We start from the raw sequence: 21717 nt of genomic DNA, 5'->3' as shown, positions 1-21717 counted from the left end.
GCTGTCCACCATAATCACTTTCCATGTTGTCCACTGGTAACACTCATAGGGGTTCAAAAAATAAGCTGCACAAGGTGCTGCTGTCGTCCCAGTTGCCAATGACGCTCCCAATTAGTAGATGAAGGTCGTAGGTGCTTGCGACTGCCTTTCCAACTTCAGTGGTCCACTGCACCTTGAAGGAGAAAAGAAAGTGTACATCATTATTGTAGGCCCCTCGTACATCTGTTTGGTCCTCTTGTCAACAGTTTATTGTATTTATTTCTATTCATACATTTAATTTGTATCAATGCTTATCAGTTGGGTTAGTATCAATTTTTACGTGCTTTAACCTGGAAAGAATCAATGCAACTATTTTGGTGGATTCGTAGATAAATGCTGTGACCCAATATTTTCGACGATGTTCGCACGTCGTTAAATTTTTGATTGGAAGTAACGTCCTGATGTCATGTAAGACACCCCTAGTACTCCTAGGGATGAGTGAGAAGGGGTGACATGTAATAATCGACAACGACCAATATAGGTGTCCAATCCATAGGTTTTTGATGTCGCTGAGATGAATAGTGATACTCCTATTGGTCTATAAGTCTAAGTTTATTCAATATCGACATAAACGTGAAAAGGGTAATGATTTTGGAATGAGATAGGAGTGACATGTAAAAATAATTGAAAATGACCGAAATTAGTGTCGAATTCATAGTTTCGAGGTCGCTGAGATGAATAGTGACTCTCTCGATGCCGTATAAGTCGAAGTTCATCGCCATCAATATGGAGGTGAGAAGGGTTGAAGGTAGAAAGGAATATGTAAAAGTAATTGAATGAGCATGTAAAAATAATCGAAAACTAACCGATGTGTGTCCAATCCATAGTTTTTGGGCTCGCTGATAGGAATAGTGACACTCCTTTTCTCGTTTAAGTCCAAGTTCAGACCCATCGAGATGTGAGTGAGAAGGGCTGAAAAATAAAATTCCAAAATTGACGCCTCACGGGAAAACGGCTGACCCGCTTGAAGTGAATTTGGCAGATAGTACCTACCTCAAACTGGATTCTTCTCACGTCGCTTTGACTAAAGGGCGTATTGTAAGTGGGTAGGGGGTTCCAATGTGTATGCGAAAAATAAATTATCTTACGGATTTTTATCATTATATTTTTTTATTTTAAATGCATATTCTAAGGAAGGAATGGATTCCAATACTTTCGATAAACTTTTTCCCCACATCGAAGAACGAATATTTCAACTGGATGGATGAGTGATTGTTCCAGCATAACTGGAATGAATGAAACAATTTCAACCAAACTAGTTGTACGTATTACTTACAATCTGGAAAAAAAATATTGTGGGAGTAAGACACTCATAGTAATCCTATGAATTTAAGTGGGAGGGGTTGACATGTAAAAATAATCATAAACGGCCGATTTTAGTGTCAACTCCATAGTTGTGTCAGTTACTGAAATGAATAGTGACACACCCGATAGGGGATGAAGAGTAAAATGTCCAAAATAACCTAGATTACTGTCGAATTCGTGATTTTCGAGGCCATTAAGCTAATTGGTGGCATGCCAATGACTTGTAAACCAAGTTAAGTAGAATAGAATGGTAAGTGGATAAATGTCGTAGAGTTTTCGAAAATGTCTCTTTTATGAAGTGGGAGGGGGCAATTTCTCAAATTACTTTCGCTACACTGAAATCCACGTTGTTGTTTGTGATTGCATCGTAGGAAAATGGCTGAATCGTTTAAAATACATTTTGAAACATAGTAAGCTGGAATTTAACATGTCACTTTGATTACAAGGTGCACGCTAAGAAATACAGGAGCACAAAATTTATCCCAAAAATAGATATCTTATGATTTTTCTTTTCAATTTTCTTGAAATTATATCCAATGGGGGAAGTGGGTTAAAATTTCTATTCTCCGCGAAAAGTAGGCATTTCAGCTAGTATATAAATGTCCCTAACTTCAAGGGATTTCTAGATATGGCCGTCTTATATTAACAATTGCAACCCCCTACTATTTCTTTTCAACCGTCTTTTTTTCTTTTCTTGTGGGGAAAATATATATATATATATATATAAAACGTTCAAATATGTTATCTAAATACCGAATTTCATGTCTCTAATCTTGAACAATTTCGAGATATGGCCATTCTGTTATACAGCTGTAACCGCACGCATTTTCCTTCCCTCCTAGAGGAGGTATCAAAAAATGGTGAAACACATGTCTAATTATTTTAAATGGAAGTTCATATACCAAATTACTCCTTCACAGATTCAGAGATAAAGACATTTTACTATAATAATTGTTTCTCCTCGTTTCCCGCCGAATTGTCAAAAATCCTTCCGTAGGGGAACCTTACGTCACAAATCCTATGCACTGTCAAAATTTCAAGTTTCTAGATTAAGCGGTTTAGGCTGGGCGTTAATCAGTCAGTGAGTTTCTCATTCGCTCAGGAAACTTTTGTTATATATAGAGATATATAAATGAAAAAGCATCAACGTGTATTTATCCACTCATTGCAACATTTCCGAGTTTTGCATTACGTTCTTAGGAAATACCGAGATATAAAGGGAGCGAAGGAGACAGTATGTTCTTCTCAGAAAGTGAGTTCTTTATCCACGAATATTTTGTTTAGTATTTGGTATGTTACTATCGCGGTTACAGCTCCCCTTTCTCTCTCCTTGTTCTATCGCATTAGCCGAAAAAAGGAAACAAAATGTTGTACTTAAATTGTCATGAACAAATGAAGACAAAACATTGGTTAAATATTTTAATCTTTAAGTTTTCTAATAGATTTTAACCGAAAATTGTGATATAACAACGTGTTTCTATTGTATTACAAGAATTGTTTGTTTGTTTGTTCAATCTTAGTGTCCTTTACAGTAGCAAGGCTGTATGACATGTGGATGGAATCCTAACCACTGTAGTTCGTTCAGATTTCGATGTTTTCCTTACCTAGAACGGAACACGGGACCCAGTGCTCCAAAGACGATCGCGTTAGCCACAATACCAGCGTGGAAAGCTTACACGAAAATTATCAGAAAAGTTACATTCCTCTCATATTTCTGCGGCAAGATGATAAGCCATGGAGATAAATTTTGTTATAAAGTTACATTATTCTGATTATTATTAATAATAATATCGTGATAAAGTGCCTTTTAACCAATCTATCTATCTGTATATAAAAATGAAAGTGATTAACTCTTGAACCACGCGACCAATCTTGATCAAATTTTCAACATAGATGAGATTCGGGCCTAGGATGGTTCTCATCATTTCACTTTGACGGTGCAGCGTAGAGGAGGGGAAAGGGGGCAGATAGTTTTATAAATAATGAAAATGACTCTCTTCGTGACATAGTAACACTTGTACTTACCCAACCGATCTCGATCAAATTTTCAACATAAATGAGTTTCGGACCTGGGATGGCCTTTATCGTATCACTTTGACGGTGCAACTTAAAAGACGGAGAGGGGGAGATATTAAAAAATGATCGAAAATGACCAGATATGAGTGTCGAATGTATAGCTTTCGGGGTCGCTGAGAAGAATAGCAGCACTTTCGATGCTGTTTAAATCCAAATTCAGCCCCGCAACTTGGGAGAGAGGGGGATATATAAAATTGAACAAAAATGACAGATATTAGCGTCCAATACATAGTTTTTGGGGTCGCTGGGATGAACAGTTATACTTTCGATGCCGTTTAAATCCATGCCACTAAAAGCAACCCAGCGAAGCAGGTAATCGATGTTAGTAACAATAAAATTAGATTAACGCCTGTGCTGTCTCTGCTAAATGAAAGAAATTTAAGTATCCGAAGATAAATTCAGTAACCCAAGAATGAGGTAAGGAATTTAAGACTCGCTTAATGTGATTACATGGCTCCGTGTTATATATATCTGGAACCATTGCCTTAAATTTGGAACGGCTTAAGAGCAGCTTGAACTGAAGAATGTTTGCCATACTTGTTTTTACTATAAGCGATCCCAGGATCGATTCTGCAGGTGGAGGGTCTTTCTCGTAAGCTGAAGGATAAAAATTAAACATTTTTCAATTGAAAATTTAATTTAGAAGTAATGTCAGAGAGCTCAAAGGAAAATAGACAGTCAGCCGTAATTGTGTTCTGTAAAAGGAGTCGTTCAAATGTATTATATCAGGATGCCTAAATAATAATAATAATAATAATAATAATAATAATAATAATAATAATAATAATAATAATAATAATAATAATAAAAATAAAAGTATTGAGCGTTTGGAAGTAAAAATTAAGAATGCATTCACTGTAATTTGAAAATAACATTAGGAAACCACGTCTGCTTTATTTGTGATTGAAGTTTTTTTTTTTTTTTTTTTTTTTTTTTTTTTTTTTTTTAACATTTTGTCACTTAGTGATGCATCGTGTTGTTCCTCCAACATAGAAAAAAAAATGAATGGAAGACCGCGGGTAATCGATAATTTACTTATAATAATTAATTACACAGAGGACTTTAAGAAATTTTGTCTTCATGATGTTGCGTTCTAAGAATATGTGAATAAACAAATTTTAAGATCTTTTTTTAAAATTCATTATTAACTAAAGTTGGTAGGAATAAACTAAAAAATTTGCCAAAAACTCCAATATTAAAATTTTTGATTACGATCGTTTGAACGATATATCAGCAGACCTTTGTAGATGCGAACGGATAAAAATTCAAAATTCTCTCTTTGTTAGTAAAGATAACGTTACACAAAAATTCTGAATATCTAGACGTCACCAAATATGATGTGGGTAATGGATTAAAACATCTGAAGTGGACGGTGTTCGTCTTAACAGAGGTCAGTTTACATGCCGTATAAGAAATTCTATTGAATGTTTCTGAAAGTTCTACATTATTTTCAGCATCCAGGCTAGATAAGACGTAGATCTATGAATTAATGTGGAATCTGAACCATCATAACGCGTTCAGTGCTCTTCCACTGTGCATCAAACTCATAACCACTGCACGGAAGATGTGCGCGCTAGTCACCAGAGCAACGGAGAAGGCTATATGAAATTCTAGCTGGGTAAATAAGAATATTACAAGAGTTGCATACCCTAAATGAATTGCTTGTAATAGGATAGGCTCTAATGGCGAACTTTTTGTTTCAGCGGCGATGAATCTTAATCTATTGTATCCCTTCTTGAATTGCAAGATTGTTATCACCATTACGGTAACCGAGAAATAGTGAAGAACTGAGAACAATGCTAGAGCCCTTCCATATTATTAATGTTTTGTTTTGTTTTGTTTCTATCTTTCGTTATGCTTTTTCATATGCAAGTGTCCTTTTCTTTGTGTTCTTGTTTGTCCTGTCTACGTTCCTAAGTGTTCCCTTTGAACAGTGTATCTTTTTATATGAGTTAATAATAAAAATTGATATTACAGTATATTTCCGAATCCAAGACTAAGTATTTTGCCCCAATTTCGTGCCCAAAAACATGGAGTCGTCTCGCTTTCGTGACATACACACTAGAATTTCTTTTACTGAACAGAATCAGGAGGTTCCATTAACCTCTAACTTTACCTCTTTCCGTGCACACCGCTTTAAACTTGAACGTTCGCAGATTTAGTGGATCCTTTAAGTGAAGTAATGTAAGGGAGATCTCTATTTCATTTGATTTTTAGTATACAGAGTTTTATAGTAAGAATAAAAAATACCTAACATGTGCTTTTTTTTTTTTTTTGTAATTCTTTGTTATAAAATAGGGCGGGGGGAGTCGCCTTGGATTCATAAATATACAGTATTATACCTGTTTACGTATCATGTAATATAATTTCAAGAAATTAGATATCTTACGTGTCAATATTAAATGCAGAATTGTATAATCTTCACAAGATTGCTTACTGAACAGCGAGTGTTTAGTGTTGTTCGACTTCGAATATATATATATATATATATATATATATATATATATATATATATATATATATATATATATATATACGAGAGTGATTCAGAAAGTAATGCCTCTAAGGTGATACCTTTATTTGAATTTGACAGATATCACCGAAACAGGTACAGTGGAAAGCTTGTAATGTCAGCTCTACAGATGGTGGTATCGTTTTTCAACATTCTCCATTGCGGGCAACACACTTGCGCCAACGCGAAACGAGGTCTTTCATGCCGTCGGCAAAGAGTTGTGGTGGCTGCTGGCGACACCATTGCAGAACTGCTGCTTCTACCTCCGCGTCACAACTGAAGCGTTGGTCCTTAAGGTGATCCTTAAGTTTGGGAAGAGCCAAAAGTCGTAAGGCTTAAGATCCGGACTATAGGCAGAATGTCAGCAACACTTTGCCATCAGATGGGACAACTTTGATTTTTTTTTTTTTTTTTTTTTTTTTTTTTTTTTTTTTTTTTTTTTTTTTAACCGGAGGAGAGGATTCCATAGACTGACGCTTCGTTTCTGGGTCGTAATGGTGTATCCACGACTCGTCGCCGGCGATGAATGTTCCTGGGCACACAGCTTTCTGCAGTTAGAAATTCACTTGTCAACTCGCTGTTTCAACCGTACATCACCATTGGATGCCATGGATTGCTCCATTACTCTGGAACGAGAAGAGATAAGAAGGTGAAACAAGTTACATTCTATAGCTTAAACATCAGCGCATTAATGATTAATAGTTCAGAATGTTTGCAGTACTATTGGTTAAGTAGTGGGCATGGAGACATTACTTTCTGAATCACTCTCATATATGAGTATGTTGTGTGTTTCTGTTTTGGACAATTTACTTATGTGCTTTCTTTCTAGACAGGATTCTGTTTTGTTTTCTTGTAAAGATGGTATAATTTCTATGCATTTAATATTGATTTGTAAGATATGTGAATTCTTAGCGTAAGTTTTTTCAACTTAGATGTTAGTAAATGAGGGAAACAGTAGAGTTCTTGAAATGACATCTCTGGATAAATAAATAGGAATAATAATACCAGTTTTATTATTAATTTAATAATAATAATATGCCAGGCACTTTCGTTATTACATTTTCAAATGATTGTTTATCATTGAAATTAAATCTAACTTCTTTCTTTTACTTTCTGTGATATTTTCCAAAAGTAAGAGGCGCGGCAGTGAAACGGGCGATTTTGAAATCTCTACCAGCGATACAAATTTATTCACAGGGATATAAAAGAATTGCAACATCAATTTACAATGTTTGCAATTTGTGAGGAATATTTCTGATCAACTTGCATATCTTGCACAGACATGTCACGATACAAAATGTCCATCACTTGAAAATGACATCACGTAGGACCTCAGCTGAAGGCTTCTTCCATTCTTGCAACATTCTCTGGTGTGCACACGCGTTTCGCACTTCCATCCCTCTTTCTCATCACATTACCCGTTTCCTCAAAGTTACGTACCCACAATTTGATAGCATGCGCCGACGGAACTGGGGCTTGACGTGGGAGATTGTAATGAGCACGAAATACACGCTGCGCGGCCACGTAGCTGTCGTTTTTGTAAAAACGCCTTCTCACCAAAAGCGCGTTGTTCACCAGTCCACGACGCCATCTCAGCTGAACACCGATATCAGAGTCAATGGCAAAGGTTTGTTGCCCAGGTGGCGCCACTTTCGTTTTCTGATTCCTAACGTAACTTACTATTTCCAGGGTTTCAGAATCTGTTTCACTGCCGCACTGTTATGTTATTCCATCATTCATTGACAAGTGTCCAAAGTTAATTATTGTTGAATTTACGAACAGGAAGCGAGGCTTTTGACTACTTCAGTAATTAAACACACACATACACAGAGAGAAAAGAGAAAACAAACGGTTTGGTATATTAGTCAGTGCACAAGTGGCTTATTTAAAAAGTACAGTAAAGTAGATTTCGTATGTTCATATTTTCATTGTTCAAAAGGTATGACCAACTGTATGAAATGGGTGATAAGCACTTATACTATACAGGGTGTGTCAAAATGAATTTCGGGGTTTTAAGGCTGTATGAAAGAGTCGATAGGCGGGAAAAGCTCATAAACTTTCTGCCGGGATATGGTACAAAACACATTTAATTTAGGGAGGTGTCGTTGCAACTGTAGCATCTCATGCATTATGAGTGTTCACATCGCCACTTAGGTGAAATGTCGATTTATCACTGAAGACGACATGATCCAGTAAATCTTCATCATCATACAGCAGCATTTCATTTGCAAACTTGGCACGAATAAAATGTATTCTGTAGGCTTTAGAGCTTGTAGCAACTGCAAACGGTAAGGACGTAGTTGTAAACGTCTCCTTAAAATTCTCCACACAGACGGTTGCACTGTAACTACAGATTCAGTCTCCTCAAAATGTAAAACACAAAAAGCTTTCTGTTCACTAGTCGCCATCTTTGCTACTAGCGCTTTCTAACGGCAGACAGAGGAAACAGTGCATGCGCATGCGTGCGTACAAAACTGTTTTGCTCTTTCATTTGGTGTATTATTTCTAATTACAAGTTAATTGTAATAACTACTACAGAGCCTTAAAACCTCAATATTCATTTTGAAACATCCTGTACTATGATCTCAGGTGCGTGGAGGCTTTAAGTTAAATAATTAACTCTGTTCTTTCGATAGTTGAGAGATCCCAGGTTGAAATCCTGCGATAAATCACTCTGAGAAGTGATTTTAGTAGTATTTGCGCGAGTTGATTCCACAAATATAATTTTGTTGTTTTAGGAGTTCAACTATCGTTAATACATCCATAGTCATTTATTTATTTATTTATTTTTAAATTTTTGTCCGGCGAAAATTTCTTCTCTTGCTAATTCAGTTTTCTTTTGTGAGTATGTATATATGTATGTGCGTAGAGGAGAGCCTTTAATTGGTCACATCTTAAAGTTGTACCCATATATTCTGCACGCTCTAGTTGGTGTTTCACTATTTTACATGTCTTACTACTATTTGTGTTTATTCTTTGTTCTTTTTAACTAGGACTTCTTGATATGCATCGAAATGTTTCTAGCTGCAGTAGCCCACCACTATAGTTTTTCATATAGACCATACGTGGACTTGGCGGCTTCTCACCAGAGTTGCTGTCAGGCGTTTCTACAGATGTGGGATGTCTCCGACGTTAGGCAAGATTTCAAGGACCATATACGAGTTGTTAGTAAGTACCATTCCTTAAAAAAGTATAGTCTTACATAGAAACTTCATGAACTTACATGTATATTGTATAAAAACTACTCATACAAATCGTCCTATATGCACAAAGTTTTTCAAATCCACAAGTTTTTTCAAAACTTTCCACCGTTCAATTTACTATAATTTCGTAACGAACAGAGCTATTTCAGTAAAACGAAGTTTGTACAGCACAGATGTCTTTATGAAGGTCTAACTGTTTACATTGATGTCTGTTAGCAACATTATAAGCCGTCCTCATTCCACATCTCGATCTGAAACCGAGGCTTTTCCACCCTTATCCTAAAAGCCTGCGAACATTGCAGATATCTTTGCTTTAAGGTCATCCAGATGTATTTGCTGTATTGCGTTCAATTTTATCTTGACATACGTGTATTTTCACAGCCAAAAAGCACATGAAATCTAATCTGGCGATCTTACAGGCCACTACGAGGCTCTTTTGCTGCCAATTTAACTGCATCTAAATTCCTGAATGTTCGTGACTGCGAGTGCTAAAGTTCCAGTTTATTTATATATACAGTAAAACCTGCCTTCAGCGGACAGTTTATGTAAGTTTGTCTTAAACGGAAATATTTCACGGTCTCATGAATTTAGAGGCGAAAAATTGTTAAATTCCCTTTGTTAAGCGGAAACTGTGTTACGTGAACAACGGAAACCAAAATAAACCTTTTAATTGAAACTTTCAAGTTCCCGAATACAGCATTTAGAAACTTTTTCGATATCGTATGCGATGTTAGATACTTAGGCCTACAAAACACTAAACGAGCAATCATCGAAGCAGTGATGTGCAAACCGAAAGAGAGACAACGAATATAGATGCCTTAATTGAGAATTATACGGGAAGTTTGAAAGGAAAAAAGGAGGTGAAGGAAGAAGAGGAATGTGTCATTGAGTTGGAAGAAGAATGCAGGCTAAAGACTTTCCAAGATGCGATCGAAGGTTTAAAGGAACTATATGAATTTGACTTAGGTCAAAATGACACTGATATGCCTAGTGTGGTTTCTTAAGGCTAAAGTGTTTGTGGAGTGCAGAGCAGCCAAGCAGTAATATATATAGAAAACTTACTATCGGAAAAAACAAAATGTGTAATTTTTATTTTTATTGTAAGCTTGGCGTCTATTAATTCATAGTTGAAGTAAATACTGTAAATTGTCTAAGATACGTACAAGATATTATTTGATCTCAGTATGTCTATAATATGTATACTTTTTTTTTTTTTTTTTTTTTTTTCATAAGCGTACCTTCGTTAACTGGAAACCTATCTTTAACGAAGAATTTTTTTTTGCGAAACCTGTCTTCAGCGATTCCGCGAAAGACAAGTTTTACTATATATATTTAATCAAGTTTTATTAATATACGCTGTTGAATTTTCGATGCATTAGAACATGATTTCAGCTCTGCATACAGGATGCGCTGTTCCTTCTTCTAAATGGACGTCATCTTGGAAGCACGTGTTCGTTCACAGTTGCGTGATCCTCTCAGTGCACGGCGTTGCGCCAGATAAAACTTTAAAGACCACTACGCAGTAAATCTTTATTTCAGTGAAATATCTATCTTCTTACAGGAATTCGCGGTGGCTCAGTGGTAGAGCGTTCACCTCTGGTGCTTGGGGTCCCGGGTTCGATCCCAGCCCCCGCCAAGTGAACTTTGTGGTGGACAAACACCGTGTGCGTGGGTTTTCTCGGGGTTCTCCCGTTTCCCCCCACTTTCTTCATTCCACCATTTCATTCATAACTCATCATCACCGTCTCCTTTAGCCTAACCGGCATAATCGTGGGACGTAAAACTCAAAGATTTTATTTCATTTTTTTCTTACAGGAATTATAGTACATTAAATAGGGGGAAGGACTTTTGGAATATATATATATATGCACGCGTCCATGCATGTTGTACATTCATACAGAGAAACAATTCTTATTCTCTATTTACAAATTATTACTATTGTTTAATTTATGTTTCATATTTTAATGTTGTATGCATTCATTATTCAATTTTATCAGAGAAGTACGGTGCGGATACATGGAAATATGAACTATAACTGAAAAGTAAAATATAAATTTAAACCACACTTCAAAAATCAATATTATTTTTAAAATTAAGAAGAAGAAGAAGAAACAAGTATCTTCATGCAATAAGAATTACTTTCTTTTTATTCCCTTAAGTGCTATGACAAAATTAATTTTTTTATGTAGTTTTTCTTCATTTTTTATATAATGATAGCAAGTCATCATTGTCTGAAATCTTAGTGTTTAAAACAAACATATATATATATATATATATATATATATATATATATATATATATTTGTTGATAATAAGTTAAATAGCATTTGTTTTGAATGTTCATATTCTCACTGAGGGATCTTATTGTTCGTTACACGTACAATAATTAATTTATTTATCTGTTTTAGGGAGTTCCCTGGGTCGAAGACTTCGGGGTCGCAGTTCGTATAGAAGCATTGGAGAACAAAGAACTGAAAATTCTCCGCTTCTTGTGACAGAACCAGTGTCAGACCCTACGCAAGTGCATCCTTCGACTAGTAGTGATGGCTTCCACTCTTACCAAAGCACGTCGCATACAGAGACAGACAGTGTTGCCAGAAGACACGATGAACTGGACGAAGATCCTCTTATAGATTTCACAGACTTAACTCCAGACTGTGAACAGAATTTAAACATACAAGATAAAAGGTAGAACATTTTATTTCATGTATATTCCTCACAGACGAACAAAACCAAAGCAAATCGTTGCGAATGATGTCACATGATAAATATCAGGATCCAAAATGTGCCTACGTTTTACTTCATGTTGGAAGGTGAAAACGTCTTTTTCGTCAGTTTCTTTTATTTTTTTTAATTAAATAAAGTATTATATTTTTTAATCGCTAACAATTAACCAAAAAATAATTACCAAAGGTATGAATCCTGTCCAAATAAAGGAGTTATTACATTTACAGAACTAAATTAAGAAAAGCATTATTAACACTAATGAGAACCATTGTCAGGCGACCGCAATGAAATGTTATCGTTTTCGTTTTGTAATCGGGAAGTCCCGAATTTAATTTGTGCTGCTGATCGTCCTGCCTAGGGTTTTCCAAAGTTTTTTTTTTCTAAGTCTTGATGGGTGAGTGTTGTGATAATACTCGTGTATTCATAAAATATAGGATTTGGCCGACCCTTTTTTTATAAAGTGAATTTAAGGACTGTCTACTTGGTTAATAAATAAATCAGTAAATCGAAAATAATTAGAAAAGTTGCTTGGTAAAACGCTCACCACTGGTGTATGGGTCCTGGTTGGATCCCAGTTCGCTAGGGCAGGTGGCAGAGCACTCGCCTCTTGCGTGTGTGGTCCTTTGTTCTATTCCAGTTCACAGCAAGTGGGTTTTGTGAATAAACACACCGTAGGGATCGGTTTTCTTCGGATTCTAGTTTCTTTCTATTTCCTGGATTCCACCATTAACACTCATCCCATCTTCACCGTCTCCCGTAGCTTCGCTATGCGGTAGGGATACTCGATCTCAAAGGTGTAAAAGCCTTTTCAGACGAGCCATCCTGAGCGTGGTTTTCCTGGGTTTACCTCATTTATACCAGGCAAATGCTGGGATAGTACCTAACATACAAGTCCCTGGCCACTTCCGTCCCTTTCATCGGATATTGCGATCGCCGAGGGACGTCTTCGCTCATACGTGACGGACTAGCATAGCCATAGATACCGAAAGCCCAGAAATCTAATTCTTATCCTAATCTAGCTTTGCTGAGGGACATTAAACTAACAAAAAACTCACCTGAAGAAGGCTTTGTGGTGGACAGACTCCACCATGTGGTGTGTTTTCTTGGTATTTTTGCGTTTTCTCCCACTTTCTTGATTCCATCATTTTGTCCATTATCATCATCACCGTCTCTCAAAGCATCGAGCATAATCGTGAGACATCAGGAAAAAAAAAAAAAAAAAAAAAAAAAGTGAAATAATCAGGAATGTGCTGCATATAACCAAGACACAAAAAAATTTAAAATTTGTATATTAACCAGTTTTGCATACTTTAAACATTTCTGGAGGTATAGTGGTCGTGATGGAGTGGTCACATATTGAGTCCCTGATTCGATCCCAGGTCATGCGACTGTATGTGGACAGCATCGAATTCGTGGGATTTTCGTAATTATCTAATTTCCTCTCACTTTCACATTCCACCCAATTCTTTCAGAATCATGAGCTCCCTCTGGCTAAGCGGTTAGCGTACGCGCCTTTGGCGTGCGAGACCCGGGTTAAAACAATGAGTGATTAAAATATAACAATCAAGAGTTGAATGTACAGGCTGAATTTAAAGCCTAGAAACAATGAAAGAGCTTATGAACCCAGTATCTTAGCATGCCCTGTATATTTCTGCCATTACTTGTAGCATAGTTCTTCAAATGTTCTCAGTTTTTCTTTCTTTTTTTATTCAACAAATAAGAAGTAAGAGCAGTTGTTTTAATTATTATCTATCTTATGATGATCCAGATTGTGTGTTTTCACACCATACACTTCAAATTTAAAAATCTTCACGTTGTTATAAGACTTAACTTCACTCACTTAAAATTAAAAAAATAAAAATAAATAAATAAATAAAAGCAGACGTCCAAGTAGCAGTGTATAGAAGACCAGTGTTTGCAAAGAGAGTAAAGTGAACAGATATTTAACAAGTTACAGTCAACGTACAGGAAAATCAAATCAAATATATTGTAGAAAAGATGATGAATCTAACCATTAGCTTAATATTTATTTGTAATGACTTGAATATTGTAGTTAAATAGTAAAAACTTAAAATATTGGCAAAGGAAACAAGACTAGTAAAAGAGTAGCAGCTGTGTTCTTTTTTTTTTTTTTTTTTGGTCATATTGAAATAAGTTTATGGTGAAAACGTATTATCTTTTGCAACTGCTGAAGTATACAGTATTTGTGTGTTAATGTGTTGACTGTCGACGTGCACAAAAATAGACTGTCGACGTGCACAAACTATTTCTGTAGTATACAAACGGACGACAAATACGAGATTGAAGGGATGCAGTTGCTCAGTGGTAGAGCGTTCATCTCTTATGTGTGCGGTCCTTGGTTCGATCCCAGCTCTCTCCAAGTGAACTTTGTGGTGGACAAACACCGTGTGCGTGTGTTTTCTCGAGGTTCTTCCGTTTCCTCCCACTTTCGTCATTCCGCTATTTCATTCATTTCTCATCATCACCGTTTTTTTTTTTTTTTTTTTTTAGCTTAACCGGCATAATCTTAAAACTTAAAGACAAATACGATATTGAGTTCAGGTAACCGTGTAGCGTATTTCTTACCCCCCTTTTCTCTCACTTTCGTTTGAAAGATCTATAACCCAACAGTAGCCTAGGATAATATAATACAGTTGTTCGGTCCATACCTTATTAAGCAATTCTTTATGTCTCAGAGGTTTAAGTTTGAACAGAAGATGGAGGATTTTCTCCAAACCTCACTTCAACCTCAGTCTCATATTGTCAGAGGTTGATGAGGTCTCAGTTGTAATTCATAGGACACTTGTACTAACTTGTTAGCGTTAACAGTTACGTTAATGTTAAAACCTCTGTATTTAGGTAACAGAGATAGCTTCAACAATGACAGCTGTGCAGTTTTATTTTCAAACTTCTGCAAATATATGGATAATTATTTAAAGATGACAATTTAGAAAATTAAATTTTTCATTCATTGTGTAAGTTTAACGACCTATTCAAAATGTATCGTGGTAATCAATGTGAAAATGGATTGTTCCAAATTGCTTTATGCAAAGTATTTTTGTCTTCAGTTCTGCTATTTTTTAAAAATTATATTTATTTATACATATTTCTGGATATTGCGCGTATCTATGGCCTTAAGCCCGTCGTAGGAGGGATGACGTCCCCTCAGCAAGCACACAATCAAGGAAAGAAATAAAGGAACGGAGCGGCCTGGGACCTGTATATTAGGTGCCATCCCAGTATTTACCTAGTGTGAATGAGAAAAACCCAGGAAAAACCTCACTCAGCATGCCCAGTCCTCCCTTGTAATCATTAAAAAAATAAATAAATAAAAATAATTAAAGTCAATGTATTTCAGCACAGCCCCATCATAGCTGACTCATTACTCATTACTTTTTGGTGTCTTCTTACACTAAAGTATCTGATCAAGTACTTCTGTTGAAAAGTATACTCGAAGTCTGTTTTTCATTGTCCAAATGCATGTTGTTGCTTTGAGTTATCTGTGATCACTAAGCACTTTTAGAAAAAGTGAGCATTGTATATATGCGCGTGTAAATATACTGTATGGATCAGATGATAGATTGTAAAGAATGATTTTGTGTACGTTAAAAAAAAATATCTTATATGCATATTATTGTTAAGAAATTTCGAAACCTTATATGAATTACTAAGTTTATTTATATACTTTATTGATTGGGATGAAAAAAATTGTGATGTGTGTGTAATTGGGTTTGTGTTTGACGGCAGCTGTTACTAAAACTGTATGTAAATGTGTGTTGATGTTTTATTTAGTCTTAGCGGTTCCAACCAAATATGCTATATTGACGCTGTATGTAAGTGCAGACTGGAAAAGGTTTTAGTCTTGATTCACTTCCAAGCGTTGCTGTAGTGAAATTTTTGCCGTCACTTTTCTACGTAATTTCTTTGTAGAATGTAAGTTCAACTTTACTGCCTAAAACGTTAGTCACATACGTCACATAAATGTAATAGAGATTACATGTCGTTTTTACCTATATACGAGGGACAATCAAAAGGTTCCCGGAATTCTGTTGTAGTTCCATTACCACTATAGAAATACACATTTATTTAATCACCTTTTAACACACACATATTTGTTCCACCTGCGATTGATAGAAACAGACGAAAGGCCTCTTTTGATATCTTCGGAAGTTCAGCTGCCGTGTTGGTTTTGATCTCTTCTATGTTGGCGAAACGGAAAAAAAAGCCCATTTTTAACTTTAGGAAGAGCCAAACATCCGATTATACTAAACTATTTTTCAGACTATCAAAGTCTCATGAAGAAGATTTTCCCCAATTCGCACATGAACGTGACATTTGTGCATTGCTCGATCTGTGACATTGTGCCAACTAATCACCACACACTACTATGTTCAGCTACGCTACTCGAACAATGCCTTTCCTGAACCTATTCACACTTGTCAAGTTCATAATTAGGCAACCCAAGGACTGTACTGTGCACGATGCATTGAGATTGGTTCATAAATACCAAAACTACATCATCATTCCGGAAACTTTTGCAGTGCCCCTCATATATATATATAGGGTGGTCCGGAAGTGGGCGTATCCCCCCCCCCCCCCCTTAGGTTTCAACAGTATAGTGTTAGTTATGGTAGAATGTCTGTACACAGTTACCTTGAAGTCTTAAGAGTCATAAACATCGGTATGACCATCCATGATTTTGAAGGCGACTGCTGCACTGATGCTTCCACTTCACGGCACGTTTCCCTCTGTTTTATCGGTCGACCGCCTCGGGGTAGGTCTTTCACTCTGCCCGTAGCAAATGCACGTTTCTCCCCCACTCCAACATTGGTGCCTTTCTTGGTGTATTAATACCAAAGCGGTCTGTAAATTTCGCTTTAACACTTTCCATGGTGTCACTTGTGTAACGCCTTTCGTGAAGCCAAACCGCAACAAACTAATCTTTGTTCAATGCTATATGGATTTTGATCACACATTGTTGATTACTCCAACTTCGCTGCAAATAACTGTTACCAAGCAGAAAGCAAATGAACATGGATAGCAATGTTGTCACACAATGACAATGCCAAACAATGTTACCAAACAAATAAGGGTAAAACCTAAAACTTTCAGAAAACACCATATATATATATATATATATATATATATATATATATATATATATATATATATATATATAACTTCTTAGTAGTATCCTCTTCAAATAACGTGTAATAATTGGTGAATATTAATCCCATTGATGAATGTCTTGTTGGAAAAGATTTTTCCAGCCTGGGTTTCTTTTTTCTTTTGCTGTTTATCGCCCTACCAATCAAACTACTCCTGTCTTAATCATACATTAAGCTTCTAGGTATTATTTATTGTTATGCTTAACAGAGTTCAATGAAAATAAATTAAACCAATTTCTCTAAACACATTAGGTGGTACTGTGATCTCACTGGTTAAAGAACCCATCTCTCATGCTAGGGACTTATTTTCTTGTTTTGATCCCAGATTATTCGATCTTGTGGTGGACTCATCGTGTGCTTCGTTTTTTTCCGAAGTTCTACATTTTCATTCTATCATTTTTCCTCATAATTACTCAAGTTTGACGTCTTTCTCTTTTGTTAGGCTTTAAGTGCATATCTGTGAGGTGTTAAATATTTGATTTCAATTTTCATTCAAGTCAGTATTTAAAATATGTAGAGAACTAAATATAATTTGCTATTACTACTATAAGCAACAAATGATTATGTAGTAACTTAAGACGATTTTAAGTGTGACAAAATTTGGCGTTTTTCTTTAAAAATTAAAATTTCGTTTAGATGAGAATGCCACATCCACCTTATTGACTACACTTGAGCTAAGATACATACTTGCTGTTAAGTAAAAATTGTTATTAAATACTGAAACTGAGTGCATAAGGTTTCAGATAATTATTTGACTTGTATAGTCATTTTGAAAACAATATAGAAATTGCATATGAAGTATGCTATTTACTTCTGTCGAAAACTATTTAAAATGAAAATTTGAATAACAGATAGCGTAGTCTAGTGGGTATACGCAAGAGAGGTGACACGAAAAATTCACAGAATAGCTACGTCCTGGAAGTGAATCAGTGAGGAGTCTTTTCTTCTGTCTTTTTTACTCGTCTCGTATTATAAAGATTTTGTATTAAAATATAGATGTAAAAAAAATTTTATATAGTTTTGAATCCAGGCATTTTTCACAGGACATTTCAAAAATTTAGAGGTAAAAGTATATTAATTTGTATTTTCTGAGAAAGTGCAGCGTGAACTCAAAGGAAGCCAAGCGCTCTCTGTGATATGCCTGAATCCAACACTAATGGAACAGTGTATAACAATAAGGTCAAGACAAGATCATTTTTAAATCAAGAGAGAGAGAAATATATATTTTTATATTGTGTTTTTGCTGATACTTATTTAATGATTCAAAGATTTATGATATACTTATGAAAGTAATGGTAAATATAATCTAAGAATACAATAACACAATGTTTATAATTTAAATACATAACTACGAGGTGCATCCAGAAAGTAACTTTCCCACACGTCCATAGCTAGGAAACCGTATATTGCGCTAAGCGACTGCGTGCACGTGAGAGAGTAAGGTCCTAGCATGGCGCATTTGCCGGCGGAACTTTTCCTAGTGCTCTCGGTAGTGTTGTGGCAGTGGTTGAAGATGGACGTTCCTATTCAAGCTCCCGCCTCGCGTGAAGTGCGAGCAGTGATAAAGTTTTTGAATGCATGGGGTATAGCGCCGATTCTGTATGATGCGTTTCCGAACAAAGTCCACGAGGTCATCTATGATGACGTTTGACCTCCCACTGTGCTCCTCATTATGCACATTTTGGCGTCCTACTACAAATTGTCTCCACCAGCAACGCACTATCTATTTGCTTATAACGTTAGGCCCGTTAATTTCAATCGTCTATGTACTGTGAGTTCAAAACCTTTATCGCTGCTCGCACTTCACACGCGGCGGGAGCTGGAATAGGAACGTCCATCTTCAACCTCTGCCACGACGCTACTGAGAACGCTTGGGAAGTTCCTCTGAGTCATGCGCCATGCTAGGACCTTACTCTCTCACGTTCACGCAGTCGCTTCGCGCAACATACGGTTTCCTTACTATGGAACGCGTGGGAAAGCTACTTTCTGGATGCGCTTCGTAGTTACAAATGTAGTCCTGTTCTTGTAGCTTCTAGTCTGTGTGCTGAAACACTATGTTCTATTAGAAATTAGTAGCATTAAAATAATAGTTAGTTCTGTTGTATGAAATAATTGTTTTCCCCTACATGTATTTTTCTCACTGTAGTGAAGCGCAGTTATATTTGTATAGCCGATATATACAGTATACTTGTTATAAATAAAGAGTCTGTTATCAAATTGTGCAATATTTTATCTATTTTAGCATTTATTTAATTTGTTGATAACATTACATGGGAACAATGTTAAAATATATCACACAAACTGGGTAACCCCAATGAAAATGACTACAGTGAAACCTTTCTTATGAACGAAATGTTCCGTTCCGGCTAAAATATATGTATTCTTATGGAAGAGAACCCTCCCTTTTACTGACACACTCACATACGGATCCCCAACGTTTTGATAATCTCGTCATAATGGACAGGAATTCTTCACAGCTCATACACACAGAAAACCGTGATTATCCGCGGAATTGGGTGGCAAGGGCATCGCAGATAACCCGAGAAAAGACTAAAAATGAGGTACAAGCATGAAAAATAAATCAGCTTAAAAACTGTTTTGTTGTACAAAAAGCATAATAAAGCTTCTAAAACACCTTTTCTCTACGTCCAAATCACTAAAGAACAGAAAAAAAAACTATTGTATTGTAAACTTGTCAGTAATTTTTGATCTTCGCACTATAGGGCTTATTGTATTTTCCCAGTTGTTGGCCGGTTTTTAAGGATTGTAAGTAACCCTGCAGTGGTCGCCCGCGGACTCTCACTCAACAGTGAACAATGAATGTATTTTACTACCATGCAATTTACATCCCAATTCCCGTTTTCCATACCTTACAACAGTAGTAAGGGCGTCAGTTGTTCTCACTTTTGGCCCCTGGGTCCCTGCCTCCGGACTCAAGGTCGAGGGTCGATAGGGGTACTAGTACCATCCCCTCTACATTTTGCCAGGTTTACCTTGGCCCACCCCTTAAATTTTGGAAATTGCCAAATTAAAAATTTGATATGGTAGCCTAGGACCAGGCTATGTAATGTACCTCTATCATTATTGGAGGTCTATCTCGTTCCCTTTTATGGGTAGAAAATTGCCAAAAATTCAAATTTTGAGGTTTTTGACCTAATTTATCCCCTTTCATGAGGTCTTATTACCCTATATACAGTGAAACCTGTCAAGTTGGCCACCTGCTTATCTTGGCCTAGTTCGTCTTGAACCTGCATTTTCCCATAAGACATTCGTTACTTACTACTCTATAAGTTGGCCACCTGTCTATCTTGGAAGTTGGCCACACTGAAGCAATGTTTACCCTATAATGATAATGATAAATTTACCTGCGTATCTTGGCCACGAAAAAGACAGTTTTGTTATTTTTCTTAACTCTTTCCAATTCTCATACGAGAGGCAGATGTTCTGTATTTGTGACTGGACACAAAGAACCATAGATTCGCACGATTTGTTCTTGGAGGTCAATGGCCAGAACACTACCCTCATGAAAGGGTGGTGAAGGAAGAAATAGCACGTACAGGGATTCAGGAAATGGTTGTACGCATTTGTTTACCCTGTTTCTTTTAGTAAAACCATTAGCTATATCGGTTCCTTTCATCAGTGGGAAGCTTTAGTAATTCCGGAAAATTCTCAAGGTTAAAGCTCAATTGTCATTTATTGGCACCTGACTGCATGTCAAAAGGTAGCGGAGGGTTTGAGATATGAATTCCCTCAAGATTTTCTCAAAACATCTTTTGCTCCGAGGGAAACACTTCATTAAACAAGAGGTAGTTAACTACAATATTAGAATGTGCATATCTGCCAAAAAGAATAAAGCAAATATGTCTAGATGAACCACCATTCAGTAACAACTGAAAAGAAGTCATATAAATTGCATATGAATTTCTCAATTTATAACTTAGTTTTTCTTGTTTTCAATCTGAATAACTCAGTGTGCTATAATATCAATTACAAATAAACTGCGTATATACACTTCTATTTCATGGTGGTTTGTGTTATTGCGTTTTCAATCCGAATAATCCAATGTACCAGACTAGTTTTCAGGAAGAGAAAGGTATGCATATAAAAACATACTATCAAGAGCGCCGATCCTGGGGGGACCGGGCCCCCCAAATCTCATGTGGTCCCTATTTTATTTATGAGTATACAATATTTGGTATCATTTAAGTGCAATTTGTCTTAAAATCTTCATATATATACCTTCTGCATCTGAATGCCCCCCTCCCCAAATTTACAGAGAAATCGGCGCCCTTGCATACTATAGTAATATTTTCTAGTACTGTATATTTTATTATTACTCTATATACATTATTTATAAGTAGCTGTCGTGCCCACTGCTTATTAAAATTTTACAATCAAGTAATACTAGAAATCCTATGCTAAAAATACACAAATCACACTTATTTTCTGTAAGTTGGCCACTTTTCGATGCAGTTTTGGGAATTTACAAATTTAAACGTTTGGTATAATATTTGAGTGGTCCACCTCGTTCCCTTTCATGGGTAAAAAATTGCCAAAATATGAACGTAAGCAATACATTGTATCACGTGTTCGCTTATTGACCCATATTTATCCCATTTGATGAGGTTCTATTACCTTATATGGTTATATGGGCATGGGGGTATAGGGCTCCATTCCCTTTCATAGGA

The 21717-nt window shown here is 36.2% G+C and overlaps 1 protein-coding gene across 1 annotated transcript in view; it reads left to right on the top strand.

Annotated features, from left to right (window-relative positions):
• The window catches only part of LOC145670475 (transmembrane protein 184C), a 53208-nt gene extending 32332 nt beyond the window's left edge, over nucleotides 1-20876 (top strand). The window contains exons 7-8 of the mRNA XM_081739189.1: nucleotides 8926-9100; nucleotides 11543-20876. Of these exons, the coding sequence (XP_081595315.1) occupies nucleotides 8926-9100; nucleotides 11543-11826 (459 nt within the window). The 3' untranslated portion in view covers nucleotides 11827-20876. The remainder of the gene's footprint in view (nucleotides 1-8925; nucleotides 9101-11542) is intronic.
• The last annotated feature ends 841 nt before the right edge of the window (nucleotides 20877-21717 follow it).

The sequence above is a fragment of the Thermobia domestica genome, chromosome 14, assembly GCF_964235325.1.
Source record: "Thermobia domestica chromosome 14, izTheDome1.hap1.1, whole genome shotgun sequence".
Taxonomy (NCBI): domain Eukaryota; kingdom Metazoa; phylum Arthropoda; class Insecta; order Zygentoma; family Lepismatidae; genus Thermobia; species Thermobia domestica.
The sequence above is the reverse complement of the archived record's forward strand: the minus strand, read 5'-3'. Positions and strand labels throughout refer to the sequence as shown.